Here is a 16,555-nt window from a genome sequence, read left to right as displayed (position 1 = left end):
AAGCTAATGGACCAACCGGGTAATCAAACGAAAGCCCGGCGATGTAAATTAATCCTCAATCCCTGGGTAGGAGGATACGGAATTAAAAACATGGCAAGGCAAGCGGTGATTTGCGATACCGGAGTATATCTCGCACGATTTGTGATAGATTTAAATTTATGTCACCACAAAGTGGAATATTTATCAATCAGCTTCCACCGAGGATGCAGTCCGCTGGCAGGGGTGTGAAAATTGAAACATTTTTAAATTATGATTTACATTTTTCCAAAACTTTGCGAAGGATTTAAAAGATATTTGATATGTTTAGTAAAACTAATCTTCAAATTTCTCATCACTGATTACCCTTGGAGAGCCTTCCCAATGTAAACGGCAAACAAATAGTTTGGATGCAAATCATTCTTCCCGTGGGCATTGCGTTTCACGGAACAACCCAGGCTGCTGCGGGGCAGGGGCAGGGGTGTAGGCATAAATAATTGCTACAACTTTATTTCGTCGTGCGTCCCGGCTACTTGTCCGGGGAGCAACTTCATAAAGTTCCACAAGCTCGTACATGGATGGTTAATAAAAGTCAACCCGTGACTGGGAGCCCATCTATCAGTGTCCGGGGCCCGGTCCCGGTAGTGATAACTTTATTTTCCAGAGAGGGTTGTTAATTTGAACTAACTGGGATCTTTAACGAATAATTGGAGTTGGATGTTTTGTTCTGGAAGTTAATAATATTTTTTTTCAAATGCTTTAAAAAATGTTTCTGCGAACAGTACTGAATATCATTCCAGGTGGAAACTACCACTCAGGCTGGCTTATCTGCCCGATCTTGCCCCCGCTAAACGATTATTCAATTATTCAAAAAGGGAGCAATTTTTCGCGCCTCCACAATTATTCCTTCGCGAGAGTGGAAATCCCCCGACTTCCTGCACCACTCCCCCGGGTTCCATTGATTTGTGCCGATAACACCGATAATTAATGGGACTGGGGGTGATGTCATTCTACGCGTCCCGACCGAGTTGCGCGCGCTTTCCAGAATATCAATGCCCAAAGCCGCCGTGCGTTGTGGGTCATAAATTTAAATTAGCAAGTGCATACTTGGCGTAATCTAAATAGACCGGGTTAGTGGGAGCAGTGCGATATCAACCCGTAGATCACACACACACACACACACTACCCGGCAAGACTGCCAGACTGCATTGCGCCGAATCAATTTAGAGTCGCGGCGGCGGAGGAGGACTCTGGTGATTGGCTCCGGGCAAAACTGGACTGGCGAGCAGATAAGTGGCAATCAAATCAATTAGTCAATAATTTGTATAAATGGCAAACATGCCTTTCCGGGCACGCAAGGTCAAACTAATTTTGAGTTTGAGAGCTTTCCAGAATGTTGACGCTAATGTGTCATCGCCTATGATTAGTAGTTTGAAAAATTGTTTGTAGAAATAAAAAAAAAAATAATATAACGAATATTTTCACCTTTCATCACAAGTTGTATTTCAAATAAAAGTATAAAAAAGTCCAGGGAATGTTGGAGTGCCAATTTATTCCATTCGATTATTCTGATAAATGCTCTAATTGTTGCATAAATTACAACTCACCAAGCGACGAACCCCCTGCCCTAATCTAATAGACAATTTATCAACAAAACACCTTACCTACTAGTTGACAATTGTCAGCTTAGTAACTACAAAGTTGCCCTGGAAAAAAGGAGTGTCACTGTGGTCGAGATACATATTTAAGCACTACTGTATGATGGAATTGTAGATTTCCAGACCCTTGTTTTATTCTATGTAACGTAAACGACAATTCCCACAGTGTATTTTTGCCTTCCTCACTTGAGGTAAGATTCGGTTTAGGGTTCCATACGTCGCTATTGAATTGTTTGAAGTTTCGATAAGTAGTTCAAATGTTATGTATAACCAACGATGGGTCGGATCTATCAACCGACCCATCGTTGGTTAGGTAATCGAAAGACCTTACCAATGAGTCCACAACATTGAAGATCTGGCAATCTTGTCTCGAGATATTACCACTTAAGTAAAATTTATGTACTTTTTTGAAGCCGGATCTAAATTAAATGTATGCAAACGATGTCCGGATCCATCATCCGACCCATCATTGATTAGGTTATCAAGAGACCTTTCCAACGAGCTTACAACATTGAAGATCTGGCAACCCTGTCTATAGATATGACCACTTAAGTGATATTTATGTACTTTTTTGAAGCCGGATCTCACTTAAATGTATGTAAACTATGTCCGAATTTATGATCCGACCCATCGTTGGTTAGGTAATCGAAAGAACTTTCCAACGAGTTCAAAACATTGATGATCTGGCATCCCTGTCTCGAGTTATGACCACTTAAGTGATATTTATGTAGTTGTTTGAAGCCGGATCTCACTTAAATGTATATAAACTATGTCCGGATCTATCAACCGACCCATTGTTGGTTATGTAATTGAAAGACCTTTCAAATTTGATAATCTGGCAACCCTGGCTCATGTTATGACCACTTCAGTGATATTTGTGAACTTTTTAATTCCGGATCTAAAAAAATTGATGAAATTTGTGTTCAAATGTATGTGTCCCATCATGTAGCCCACTGTGTGTAAAGAGTGAGGAAGGCACCAACCACATAGATGGATTAAGTTTGTTTTTTCCTAAGAGTTTTAGTTGAAATTTTCCAACAGTCGCTTACGTCACTTTGTATGATTCCTCAATTACATGCGTGACAGCTCTATTAAACTTACTTCTCCAAGACGACGTTGTCGTGTTATCTTGTCGCACGTCGCTTTTTGACGGCCCGAGGAAAACGCGTTTTAATGTTTTACCTTAAATAAACAAAAAATAGAACACGAAATGTAAACAATAACAAACACTTTTTGTTTGATTGACCGTTCTGTGCATTAACCCGAAGTTTGGTTGCATTTGGTTGCCGGAGTCCCGAGCTATAATTACAAATGTTTACGGTAGTTGGGCATATACGAGTGTCAAAAGTGTTCTGACCTGGAAACCCTTTGGTCAGTTGTCGCACTTACAGCAATTTGCATGGTGTGTCAAGATAGCATGACAAGATAGAAAGTTCCCTCTTATGAAGAGCGACAAAATTGAACGGAGTTTTTTCCGGTTTTTGTGAAATATCTCACAAAATGGCGTTCTTAACTCAATTTAGCTCCAAAAAAGCACGTGCGACAAGATAGCATGACTACGACGAAGCTGTCATTGTTAGGTAGCGAAACAAATCGATATGGGGGCGAATAAAATAAATTCGAATTTTGCAAATATAAACGCTTACAACTTAGTCACAGATTACAAGCTCGAGCCCAATCGGAGCAGAAGCGTCATCATTGATTACTACCTTTAGAAAGAAAAATAAGACGAAGAGGTTGGCGGCGGCGCTGCCGTCGCGGTGTCGTCGCTGGGCCGTGCATCAATAAATTATTCAAAGTGTCGATACAATTAGTGGCAATAAATCTTCGCAAGGGTTTCACACACACTTTTTCGCGCCTTCTTCGGCGTCATCTGCAGCAACACTGGTACACGAGTTGTTATAAATTTAAACTTTTTGACGAAGAACTTCGTGTTATACTAGCTCATCTCGGGACATGCTATTCAAGTCGGATAAAAAATATAATTATTAAAAATATTGAAATGTTCCAAAACAAGCTGAATAAAACCAAATTTCGCAATCCAGTGCACCACCGATCTGCAGCACTAAGCTGCACGTGTTTACATGCAAGCTTACCTGCGATTTATGTGCGATCTTGGGCTTTGTGTCTTCGGCTTCCATTGGGCTGCGGAATCGAGAGCAGCATCGACGAGAGAGGAGCAGGGCTACACTGAACTCGGTATCGGTTTTGCGTTAATTCATTGTGGAAGTGATCAATCACTCGGCGGGATGCTCGAACGCGGGCGAAATTGAACCACACTGGAATGTATTCTCTACTTCAACGGGTTGTCAATAAGGGGGGGCTGTCCCCGCCAGCCGACTTGTGTGGTCACGGCTAGGATTGGAAATATAAAAACTGGAGCAATATTTGAAAAGTGCGCAAAAGCATTCTGACAGCTAGAGCTGTTCGAGCCACTTTACATTTTTTTTGACGGATTCCTCGGGAAATTTAACGTAACATACGTAAAAATGGGTAAAATTGAGGTTCATCAACAGGATTCTGAGATATGTATTTTTGAAAATAAAATCTTGGGTTTTTGACGCCCCACGCGCAAAAATTAAAAAATGACAAAAAAGGGAAGACATTTTTTTTTCGCTAAGGCTGGGATAACTTTAAAATTTTAGCGATGGCCTATACTTTTTTAAGGGCCAAAAGTTGCGTATTTCAATTATAAAAAAAGTTTCAAAACTATTTGTCCTTAAAAGTCCTTAATTTGCATCCAAGACAGCTAAAATCAGTTAAAATGCAGCGAAGTTATATTTTTTTGTGTGCTTTTTGAAAAAATCGACGAAAATTGTCATTTTTCGGACTATTCTGACACGTTGTAGGTCACCGTAATGGTCAAACGAAAAAAAACCCAATGCCCACTGGGCAAAAAAAAAAAAAAAACGAAAAAAATAGCGTATTTTTACTCGAAAAATACTCAAAAATACTCAAATTTTCATAATTCGCAACATGGGTAGCAAACAAAGTAAAATTTTCTATACATTTTTAGTATATATCGGAGTTATTTTATGTAAAATACTAAAATTAACACAAAATACCGTATTATTCCAAAAATCTCAAATTTTCAAAATTTGCAATTCGGGTATCGACCGATACAATATTATGTTTTCATTTTATCTTTCTTCGAGTGTTTTGTATAATACCCACATTTTTACAGAATACGGTATTTTTCAAAAATATTCGGAATTTTACTAAATATATTTTTGAAATATTTGAGTTTTCACAAATCATAGTATAATTTGAAATCACTGATATTTTCATAATTCGCAACATGGGTATCAAAAAAAAGTAAAATAAAGTAAAATTTTGTATACATTTTTAGTTAATCAGAGTTTTTTTTATGTAAAATACTTGAATTCACACAAAATAACGTATTTTTCCAAAAATCTCAAATTTTCAAAATCGAAACAAAATTATGTTTTCATTTTAACTTTCTTCGAGTGTTTTGTATAATACCCACATTTTTACAGAATACGGTATTTTTCAAAAATATTCGGAATTTTCATAATTTGCCTATCAAACGCATCACATTTTAAAATGAATTTTCATTTTATTAGAATTTGTAATGGAAGAATACACTACTGTTTACAAAACATTTCTGTCCTAATAAAATAAAAGGCACAAAATATAGCATTATGTGATAATTTGATTCCGTTTCGTTTGATACCCATACTGTGAATCATAAAAATTAAAGTTTTTTTTTGAAAAACAGCATTTTATAAAAAAATGTGTTTCAAAGAACACGGTATTTGTAAAAAAATTAAAATTATACAAAAAAAAAAAAACTAAAAAAAAGTAAGAATGCATTTATTTTGCTTCATTTGATAACCAATAGAACTTATGAAAATTTGAGTATTTTCGAAAAACTGCGGTATTTTGTGGAAGAGTTTCAAAATTTTTTATTCTTAGTCAAAGCATTGAAAATTTAACAAAATATAGCTGGATTAAGTAGATTTTTAAGAAGGATTTTAAAAATGCGATACAATTGTCGACGTTAACGGACGATTTAACGTCGACAATTGTATCGATTAACAACTTTGAAAAATGCTACGGAAATGTTAAAAATACTATATGCTGTAAGCAGGGATTTTCCGATTGGTTTGGAAAACTATGAAAATAAATTATCCGTTTTTTTATTTCACGTTTTAATACAAAAAAAAAATTGCAAAAATACATTTTGAAGATTTAAATTTTTGGATATGTTTTAGATGACAAACAAGCTATGGTACAGATTGATGAAAACGTTTTTACGCATGTTATAAATTTGTGAAAAATAGTTTATTTACCAAATAGCAAAATAATAGTCGATCAATGCATTTTACGACACAAATATATTATAAATCTTTCTAATTTAAAGAATTTCACACGTTTCTATACAATTGTCAAATTTTTCATCAAACATTTTTGGAAATGTTTATGAAACGTTCAAATTTGACTAAGGTAGAAAACTTTAATAATAATGAAAATATAAGTATTCTGAATTAATTTGAAAGTCATTATCACCCCCTCTCCCCCCCCCCCCCCCTCACCTGAACCTCAAACTTACTTAGCATTGAGAAACCTTCCGCCTCGGGATTCGAACTCATGACAGTTGGATAACGAATCTGATTGACTATCATCTGATTCAGGCAGACACAATGTTGATTGACTGAAAATTCATAGCTTAATTATAACTATTTTTTAAACAAACCGTAACTTATCACAGTTATTTTTGAGAATTTTGTTCCGTGACTATACGCAATTTGACGAGATCTACAACTTTGTCCAAGACACCAACTCGCTAGGAGGTCACTGGGAAAAGTTAGATTTCAGCGCCACCTATGCGGCCAAAATTGGAACTACATTTTAGTACCAAAATGTAGCTCTGATTTTTCTGAGTAACTTTTATGAAGACACCGAAGCTCCAGGACGTAACCTCAGAGTGCTATAAATTTTGTCCCGCTAGATTGCCACCTCGCCCAACTGTGCAATTATTTGAATTCATTTTTTGATATGTAATCATTTTTTCAAAAGATTCGATTTTTTTGCCATTTTCTAATAGAAATTATCTAAAAAATGTAAATCTTGAGCTTTTTTTTAACAATAGTCATCAGTTTGCACCATTCTTGAAAATATTTTTTTCATTGAGTACATAAATTTTCCTTCAATTTAGCATCAAAGACATTTCCTGATATAACTACATAAATGGCGAAAAATGGTGACATTAAAAATAATTCAAAAAACCAATTTCCTTCGAGAAAATTTAGGTAAAGGTGAATAAAACAAAAAAAAAATGGCATTTTTTTCGACTGTGACCACCCCCTGGCATTTGCTCCAAGTTTGAGCAATATCGGTTATAGTTTAGGGGTCGCAATTAAGAGTTGAAGTTTGTATTGGAATTTTTGAATAAATGTATGGAGAATAGCGAAATTTTCTATTTTCCCGGGAAATGGTGTCTATTGTGTTGAATTCCATCCATCCATAAACCACGTAGACACTTTTTGGGATTCTGTTACCCCCCCCCCCCCCTCGTGGACAATTGTCCATACAAAAATAAACTTTTTTGTATGGATCGTGGACAATCGTGGTTTATGGATGGTCCCTTAATGTTATAAAGCGATCCCCACCTTAACCGATTTGTCTCGAAATTGACACTGATGCTTACTTTTGCCTAAGGAATTGAGCCAGAGAGTGTCCTTTAATTTTTTTTTCTGTTGTCACCCGAATACACAATCCCTAGCCTAAAAATTCACATTCCATTAATTCCAAAGGAAATTTTCCTGCTCCAATTTCAAATGTATGCGTCTAGCCACCGCGGCAAGTGATCAATCATTTGAAAGCCCCTGCTCCACCCGCAATACCCCTACTCGTTGAATACCCCGCTCCCACACACACACACCCTAGTCACGGTAAATATTGACCAACAATTAGAGCTGTTTAATAATCAATAATCCCCGCGTTTGCTCTCCCGGCATCGGCAGTTGGCAACACGCGGTTTTGTGCGCACAACAAAAAAGCCGCAGAAATTGTTGCCCCCGCCACTTTAATGACTAATTAAATTAGTTCGCTTTTAAGGGTAGCTTGCTACTACTAGTTGCTAGTAGGAGGTAGTACTCTAGCGGCAGCGACTGTCGACGCGGATTAGTCGCTCAATGAGTCGGCAAATAGTGCCCTGGACACCCGCGCTGCAATCGAAACTCTCTATCATCGCAACAGCTATTGACGGTTTTGCTCTTTGAAGTTTGTAGGTCAGCTCAAATTACGACAAGACGATTGTTTTTAGTTTTGAGAAAAATTACGATCACAGGGGAAAATCAGCAGAAATTTTACTTTTGATGAAATATGAACTTACTTGTGGCCCAGCTCGTGGGAAATCGTGTGCGCCAGGGTGATCCCGTTGTCCTCGTTGACGCTGCACGACTTGTCCGGACGGCACATGCCACCCACGTTGGCGACCCCCAGCGTGCTGCGGAGGAGGAGTGGGAGGAAGAGAAATGGGAGAAATGCTCAGGTCAGCTCAGAATTTACGATAACGATTTGTTGTGGTTTTGCGTGCAAGAAGACGCTTATGGTGAGTGATGGGATGTGGCGCCGGCGCGTTGATGCACAGGCTTATAAGTTTGTAGTAGTTTTTTTGAGTTTATGGAGCAATTTCTTGAAATTCATCGAATTTATAAATTTTATTTTTTATGTTCTTGAATTTATTGAATTTTTTAACATCTTAAATTTCTAAAAATCATTTTTTTCTTGTTTTAATTTTAATTCTTGAGTTTTCTGAATATCTGACACATTTTTAAATTCAAAATCTTTTGAAATTTTTTATTTCTTGTTGTTTAAATCTTGTAAATTTCTTGATTATTTAAATTTGATGATTTTCTTGCATTCCCTTGCGTTTTAAAATAAAAAAAAAATGGAATTTCTTGTTTTTTGTTTTGAATTTTTTAAATATTTGAATTGCTTGTATTTGAACAATATTTTTGATTTTTTTGATTACATTAATTTCATAAATTTCTTAAATTTTTAAATTTGTAGATTTTCTTGAATTTCTTGATTTTTTTATTTTTTTAAACTCTGGATTTCTTAAAAAATTTGAGTTTGTTGAATTTCTTATGTTTGTTGAATTTCTTTACCATCTTGTTTTCTTTTGTAATTTCTTAATTTTTTTGATTTTTTGATTGTTTTGAATTTTTTGATTGTTTTGATTTTCTTGAATTTCTTGAATGTCTTGAATTTCATAAATTTCTTGAATTTCTTGAATTTCATAAATTTCTTGAATTTCTTGAATTTCTTGAATTTCATAAATTTCTTAAGAGCGAGTCCACGAGCAAAGCATACCCATCTCGCATCGGGTTAAAATGGATGAAAATAAACATTTTTATGAATGTTTCTATTGTGAAATTGTCTCAGGAACACGAATATGATAAAATTATCACCAAGAAATGGGATCTAAGGGGTCCCCCGAGCAAAAATTTACATCCAAAAAATTCACTAAAAGTAAAAGTGTCTATTTAATATGTTAAACTGCCTTACCCAAAGCGTTCTCAGTCTCAGCTGGTAGTCCCAAATGTTCCCTACAAGCTGCAGGTCGAACCCAATTTGATATCTGGATGGAACACTTTTTTATTTGAGTTTGAAAATTATGCTATTTTTTCACTAAAATTCCAATAACTTCCTTTAGATTTAACCAATTGGGATGCTTCTCCCTGCATTTTGTTGCATTTTTAAAGCCCTTTCAGATGCATTTTGAATTTTGAAATTGTATTGAATTTTGCCAAAGTTATAGCCTTTTTAAGATTTTCGACGTTTTTGAACCTTCAAACTTTGTGTCCCGATTTGCCCCACTTTCCGTTGACCTAGAGTGTTCATATTTTGGCCAGATGCTAGTTTTATATGTACAAACAACCCCTGAAAATTTCAGGCAGATTGGTGAGATCCAAACGACGTCCCATACAAAGAAGGGGTATGCCCTGTTCGTGGACTCGCTTTTAAATTTCTTGAATTTCTTAAATTTCTTAAATTTCTTAAATTTCTTGAATTTCTTGAATTTCTTGAATTTCTTGATTTTTTTTTTAAATTCTTGAATTTCTTGAACTTTTTGAATTTCTTGAATTTCCTGATTTTTTTTATTTCTTGAATTTCTTGAATTTCTTAAATTTCTTGAACTTTTTGAATTTCTCAAATTTCTTGAATTTCTTGAATTTCTTGAACTTCTTGAACTTCTTGAACTTTTTAAATTTCTTGAATTTCTAAAATTTCTAAAATTTCTTGAATTTCTTGAGTTTCTTGATTGTCTTAAATTTCTTGAATTTCTTGAATTTCTTGAATTTCTTGAATTTCTTGAATTTCTTTGAATTTCTCGAATTTCCTAAATTTCTTGAATTTCTTGAATTTTTAGAATTTTTAGAATTTTTTGAATTTCTTACATTTCTTGAATTTCTAGAATTTCTTGAATTTCTTAAATTTCTTGAATTTCTTGAATTTCTTGAATTTCTGGAATTTCTGGAATTTCTGGAATTTCTTGAATTTCTTGAATTTCTTGAATTTCTTGAATTTCTTGAATTTCTTGAATTTCTTGAATTTCTTGAATTTCTTGAATTTCTTGAATTTCTTGAATTTCTTGAATTTCTTGAATTTCTTGAATTTCTTGAATTTCTTGAATTTCTTGAATTTCTTGAATTTCTTGAATTTCTTGAATTTCTTGAATTTCTTGAATTTCTTGAATTTCTTGAATTTGGAGTTCGATTGAGGAGCTGGTCGAGTTCGAATCGTCGTCGCGCGCTCTTGCCTTGTAACTTTTTTTTCAGTGATTAATTTCGGCCGAATTGCTTGGTGACACGGATTGATCGATTCGGGGTCACTCCGGGAACGTCGTGGTGATCGAAGATTTGTTGGCTACCGTTTCGTAGTTACGAAAATCGCGTTTTTAAATCGTGATAATTCGGCGATTTAGTTGCTTTTCTCCACGCGTTGCATTTGCATGGTGATAGTATTAGTGAAAAAGAAATTGTGTCTCACGCACACCAAATCATGCTTGATTAAAAAGTCTCTGTGTTTGAAGAGAACCTCTCTGTTTGTGATCGACGGCACTTGGGTTGCATTAGTGTGTGTGGCCCGAAAAGGGTGGTAAATGGGAGCCTTTGTGATGAGGAGGCCGGAAGAAGACCGAAGATGCTTTTGTGCGGTTCTGCTTCTTACTGTGGTTCGTGTGTGCGCTTTTTGGCTCGCCGATGACATGGCTCGGCGGCGCGCTGTTGCTGGTGGAACGCCACGAAATCGGGTGAGCCAATTCCAATAGGAATTTGTTATGTGAATGTAGATGTGTGAGCGTGAGTGCATGAGTGCAGGGTAGCGTGGTTCACGGATATATGAAAAAGACAAAAGTGTTCAATTTCGTTTGCATCAACCGGAATTTCGAAGTACTATGACCCAAAAAGCTAGCCTGAAAATTTTATCTTATTTGGTTAAGGTTTAGTTGCTCCAGTTTTGATACGAAGTTAGAATGGAATTTTAATAAATTTGATTGATTTATTTTTCACTTTTTAACTCTTCTTCTAGAAAGTTTTCCTCAACCCGATAAAACTTTATCATGTAAGAGTTTTCTTATAGGTTTTGATTCGGGGAACAACTTTGTAGAACATCGCAAAGCGCTAGGAAATGATCCCGAAAAGATACAGGTTAATTTTATGAGCATATTTTGAAATTTTGCCGAAAAAAGTAAACTCTAAAAAACATCCTGTATCTTTCCAGGATCAATTCTTAGCATTTTGCGATGTTCTACAAAGTTGTTCCCCGGATCAAAACCTATAAGAAACCTATGAATAGGAAAATTTGTTAGGGTTTTGGGAAATTTTCTACAAGAACATGTAAAAAGTTACAATTCTCCATATTAAATTGAATCAAGTTCCATACTAACTTCAGATCAAAACTGGAGCAACTAAACCTTAACCAAATGAGCTCAAATTTTAAGGCTAGCTTCTGGGGTCATAGCGCTTTGAAATTCCGGTTGATGCAAACGAAATAGAACACTTTTGTCTTTTTCATATATCCATGAACCACCCTAGTGCAGGGTTGACAGGTTGCCAGATATATCTGGGAATGCCAGATTTTTCAAGTGTCAGCCAGAATAAACATTCACATATATGTTGCCAGATTTTCACTTTTTGTCCATTTTGAGCAACTTTATGACTAAAATTGGCAAATTTAATTGAAATTAAAAAAATAGAATGTAGTTTTCTTTGATAAAATGTAAATTCAATATCGTTGAGCACATTAATCCAGTTGAAACGTCTGAATTCTACAAACTTTTGAATTAATTAATATCCTCCTTCCCCTACACCATTAAGAATTGTTAGATTTTCATCTTTCAGATTTTTCCAGATTTAGAATTGATACTTTGCTAGATTGTTTTAAATTTTGTCCCTGCATGAGTGAATGAGATTGAGCCAAAACAACAATTACTGATCCACACAACCATGTTTGAATGTGGTTGTAGATGTTGTTTAGAATGTTTTGCCAATTATCATTCAATGTAATATTATTATTATTATTTTTGTGATTATTTACTTATTTTATTTTTATTTTTAATAACATGTTTGTTCAAGGTTGTTATTTCAAGAAGCTTTTTTTAAGTTTTCTTTTTTATGTTGTTTCGGCTCATAAGTGAACGGTTGCGTGAGAAAATCTGATAATAACTTTAATTTTCAGCTTCAAGGTTAAATAAGTATACAAAACATCACGATGCAAATTTAATTGGCATCGCGTTCACGGATACTCAGCAACGTGTTTTTCGGAGCCGTTTATTTGATATTTAATTTCCATAAGTCCTTCTTTCATCATCGCTGATTGGAAGGCACGCCGCCGGTTTAGTTCGTTTAAGTTATTGTTTTAATTTCATTACAATCGGTGTCCTCTTTTCTTTTCATTTATATTCGTTTATCGTAATAATTTACTCTAACTGGCTGTTTTAGTATTAACTCAACAAACTATCGATTTTATGAAGAGTAAAGCGTCTTTTATTTACTATTTTTGAAATTTGTTCGCGCTATCTAATTTGTACAAACAGTAAAAATATACTAATAAGTCCAGCCCATAGCACTACTGCTCGGTTGGCACACGTCCGATTAAAAAACTTTTTAAATAATCAATTATTTATCTTTCCGCAGCCGGCTGCCTAAGATTTAAAATGTTCAACCGATAAACAAAATGCTCATGGTCACATCACTGCCACTCGTGAATCCTGACCTCATACCCATCTACTAACCCCCTCAAAACTCATGTGATACTTTGTCGGAGAAGCAGTCGATTGGGCGGTCTCTATCACTCAAGTATCGGACTAACATTCCCATCCACTTCCCCGTGACTCTACCACTGGTCGTGGCCGGCGCCGGTATTGATCAGCATGATAGGGGCCTTTGAGAAGTTGCGAAGCGAGGAAAGATAGCACCCACTTATCTTCCACGGCTCGTGGATGTAACTTCTGGAGGTCCTGGTCAATAACGGAGTAGCAACTGCGGGTGGGCACCTATGCTTATGCTTATGCTTATGCTTATGCTTATGCTTTTCTTGAATTTCTTGAATTTCTTAAATTTCTTGAATTTCTTGAATTTCTTGAATTTCTTGAATTTCTTGAATTTCTCGAATTTCTCGAATTTCTTGAATTTCTTGATTTTCTTGATTTTCTTGATTTTTTTTTTATTTTTTTTTATAATTTTTGTATTTTTTTTTAATTTTTTGAATTTTTCAAATTTTTTGTATTATTTGATTTTCTTGAATTTCTAGATTTTTTTGATTTTTTTATTGCATTTTTTTATTTTTTTATGTTTGTTATATTTTTAAAGTGTTGATATTTTTTGATATACTGAATAATCCCTTTTTGTGTTTTCTGAAACTCCTTTATTTTAGAATGTGTTCCTTCAATTTCCTTAATCGTTTTGAATTTTTAAATTCTTGATTTTTTTAAACTTTTTGATTTTATTAAATTTTTTGAATTTGCCTGTTGTTTTTTTTTATTTCTCATGTATTTTCCAAATTTCTGGGATATCTTGGAATAGCAAAAAAATACTTAAAAAATTAAATCCTTGTTGAAAAAACTTGTTAAATTAAGTGCAAACATTGTATATTGTTTAATTTGATGTTTGATTTAAATTTTGAGACCACAGATCTAAAAGTAATAATGTAAAAAAAATCGAGCATTATTTTTCACAAATTCATTGATATTTTGAAAATTTGTGACGTTACCATTTTGTGATATTTTTTAAATATTTTAGAAATTTGGCTAAAAATTTTACCAGGACTGAGGGACAATAACTTTAAAAAAATAAATAATAAAATAAATTAAGTACATTTCTATGAGGTCTCAACTGGTGATGAATTTCCAACGGTGGAGGACACTTTGCCATTTTTGGTGAGAAGTTGATTATTTCAAATATGATTTGTACCTTTTTTATGTGTCTGCAATTCAATCGTATTAATTACGCATATTTTTTTTTGCATTTTAAGGCTGCTTTTGATGGTCAGGCCAAATTTGAAAAGATTTACAGATGTAGTTTGTGAAGTACAGCTTTGTTAGGATTGTACTGCAAACTATTTCTAAGAAAATCATTAATTTTTTTTTGCTTAAAGAAGCTCTTCGAGATCTTTTAAGTTATTGCGAAGCCTGTCCCTAATTAAGAAATAAATTGAAGAACTTGCAACTTACGAACATCCATGCGTGGAGCAGATATTCTTCCTCGTCACCAAAATGGCCACATCGTGGTGGTGCGGATCGTCCTCCTGCTTGGGGTTCTTATCTCGCTGCCACCTGCGGAAGTAGAGAGAAACGCACACAAAAGACCTCAACGACCGTTCCAGCGACAAACCCCACCCCTTACGCACTTGCAAAAGTTCTCCAACGTGTTGGCGGCCACGTGCGTCACGTTGAAGTCCGCCAGCGACTGCTCCTCCTCCATGATGATGATCCGCACCACGGTAACCAGGATGGAGTTCCCGATGGTGGGATCCTTGTACAGCGAGGACACCATGTTCATGATGGTCAGCAGGTACTGGGGCAGGTCGACGTCCTGGTGGAACTGCGACATGGACAGATCCGCCACGACCAGGGCCTCCACGTGGCGCGGGGTGCTGATGGATCGCTTGATGCGCTGACCGCGGGACGATTTGGCGGCACCGGCAGGTCCGCCCGGATGGTCACGGGTTTTGCGACCGCCCTGTACGATCACCTGTTAGGGACGCACAAGAGAGAGAAAAGGGGAGGAGGGGCCTTTGGAAATTTCTTGCCTGTTCAGGGGGGTGGTTGTGGACGCGCGGCCCATGGACCATATTACCTTTCCCTGGTGCTGCCACTCGAGCCGGGTCTCGGTGACGCGGCGGGGCTCCCGAGTTCCGCAGTTGTTTGCGTGGCGCTTCTTTCGACGTTTGCGCTTCTTCTTGGCGGCGCCATTCTGAGGGTTGTGCTTCTAGAGAAGGATTAATCAGCGTTGAAACGACATCGAATTTAAGCAATTGTTCAAAGACAAACCTTCAACCGTATGTCCTTGGCCTCCTTGACGTCGGTCCGCTTGAACAGGACGTGCGGATGGCCGTCCCTATCGGATGGGACGTGATTTTTGGACGGCTCAATCCAGTACTCCGTTTTGTTGGTCCGCAGGAAACCGGTCTACAGGGAAGAACCACAAATATATCTAGATTAGCGCGAGAAAAAAGTGACCACACACGCAACGGACTGTGACGATCTTATTGCTCCAGCTCCGGGCGATAAGACCGTCCCAAAGTCGTTATACGCCACACTTTAGCAAAGTTTTACGAGAGTATCATAATTAAAAAGTTGTAGCAATAAAGATCGGAGTAGCGACCGGCGCAAGGGGGAAATCTGTGAGATACTGCGCAAAAAAAAAAAAAGAGTTGGTTGAAGAAAAAATGCCCCTGATTTTCCAACGCAGATAAGGCATTTTTTACGTGTTGAGTTCGGTTGAGGTTAAAAATAGCCTAACGCGAAACGCGTTCTTCGTGGCTGATGAAATGAGTGGTGAAATGTTGAAAGCCGGAAATTGTGCAAATATTTGGATGATTATTGCTTTCAAATGTTTATTTATTTTTTTGAAAATATATGAGGATGAAGAAAAATACAGATTTGACCTACATTGGACTTCAGATGCTTAGATAAATTTAGTCCATGCAAGATATTTTCAATCTGTCGAATCTAGCTGTCATTTCAGAACCCCACTAACCTTTTTCTGGTACTTCTTAATTAAAACTTATCGAAACCGCAAAGCCACTGTTGGCTTTGATTTAACTGCAATTTTTGCCTCATTCTGGTCACAAATCACGACCAGCTAAGAGAAAACAAAAATCCAATCAACCCCATGCTTGCGATTGACCCCAACAACAAAAAAAAAAACAACAGCAACACTGGTGCGCTTCACCACCCACCACCCACCTCCACACAACAACCCACAATACCTGGTGGCGGCGCGGTTCAGAAGACAGCTTGAATGCCACCCCGGAGATTAATTAAAATATTATGCAGGCGCGCGAGATAACCAGTCAATTAGTCGACGCGAGAGCTCCTCGGCGCAAGTTCAAGTCGTCGTCGTCGTCGTCATCGTGACTAGGATTAATAAATATCGCGCCGAAGAAATTGAGCCAGCCGCGCGCGCTCGTTCGTCCGTGGCCTGGCCCAGGGTCCTGACTGGGCCCGCGCGGTGTTGCGAGGTGCGATTTTTGTTATGGAAAAAAATATCTTAATTTTAAGTAAGATTTGGATCCGCTAACCCACACTGCAGTTGCCTCGACCCCTATCCAATTTTCGTGAAAATTTGTTCTAAAGCGGAATTTTTGTCCCTGATCATGAATCATGATTAAACTTTCTAAAAAAAAAGCGAAATGGTGATGAACTTGGGGACACCGTGGAGATTTTC

At 36.6% G+C, this 16,555-nt stretch overlaps 1 protein-coding gene across 1 annotated transcript in view; it reads right to left on the bottom strand.

The window, feature by feature from the left end:
• LOC6053164 (A disintegrin and metalloproteinase with thrombospondin motifs 7) overlaps positions 1–16,555 on the bottom strand; it is an 83,721-nt gene that overhangs the window by 36,881 nt on the left and 30,285 nt on the right. Inside the window, exons 4-8 of the mRNA XM_038259063.1 lie at positions 15,157–15,294; positions 14,963–15,094; positions 14,514–14,857; positions 14,338–14,439; positions 7,993–8,106 (exon numbers count right to left, since the gene is read on the bottom strand). Of these exons, the coding sequence (XP_038114991.1) occupies positions 7,993–8,106; positions 14,338–14,439; positions 14,514–14,857; positions 14,963–15,094; positions 15,157–15,294 (830 nt within the window). The remainder of the gene's footprint in view (positions 1–7,992; positions 8,107–14,337; positions 14,440–14,513; positions 14,858–14,962; positions 15,095–15,156; positions 15,295–16,555) is intronic.

The sequence above is a fragment of the Culex quinquefasciatus genome, chromosome 3 (assembly GCF_015732765.1).
Source record: "Culex quinquefasciatus strain JHB chromosome 3, VPISU_Cqui_1.0_pri_paternal, whole genome shotgun sequence".
Classification (NCBI taxonomy): Eukaryota; Metazoa; Arthropoda; class Insecta; order Diptera; family Culicidae; genus Culex; species Culex quinquefasciatus.
This window is presented reverse-complemented; position numbering and strand designations above follow the sequence as displayed.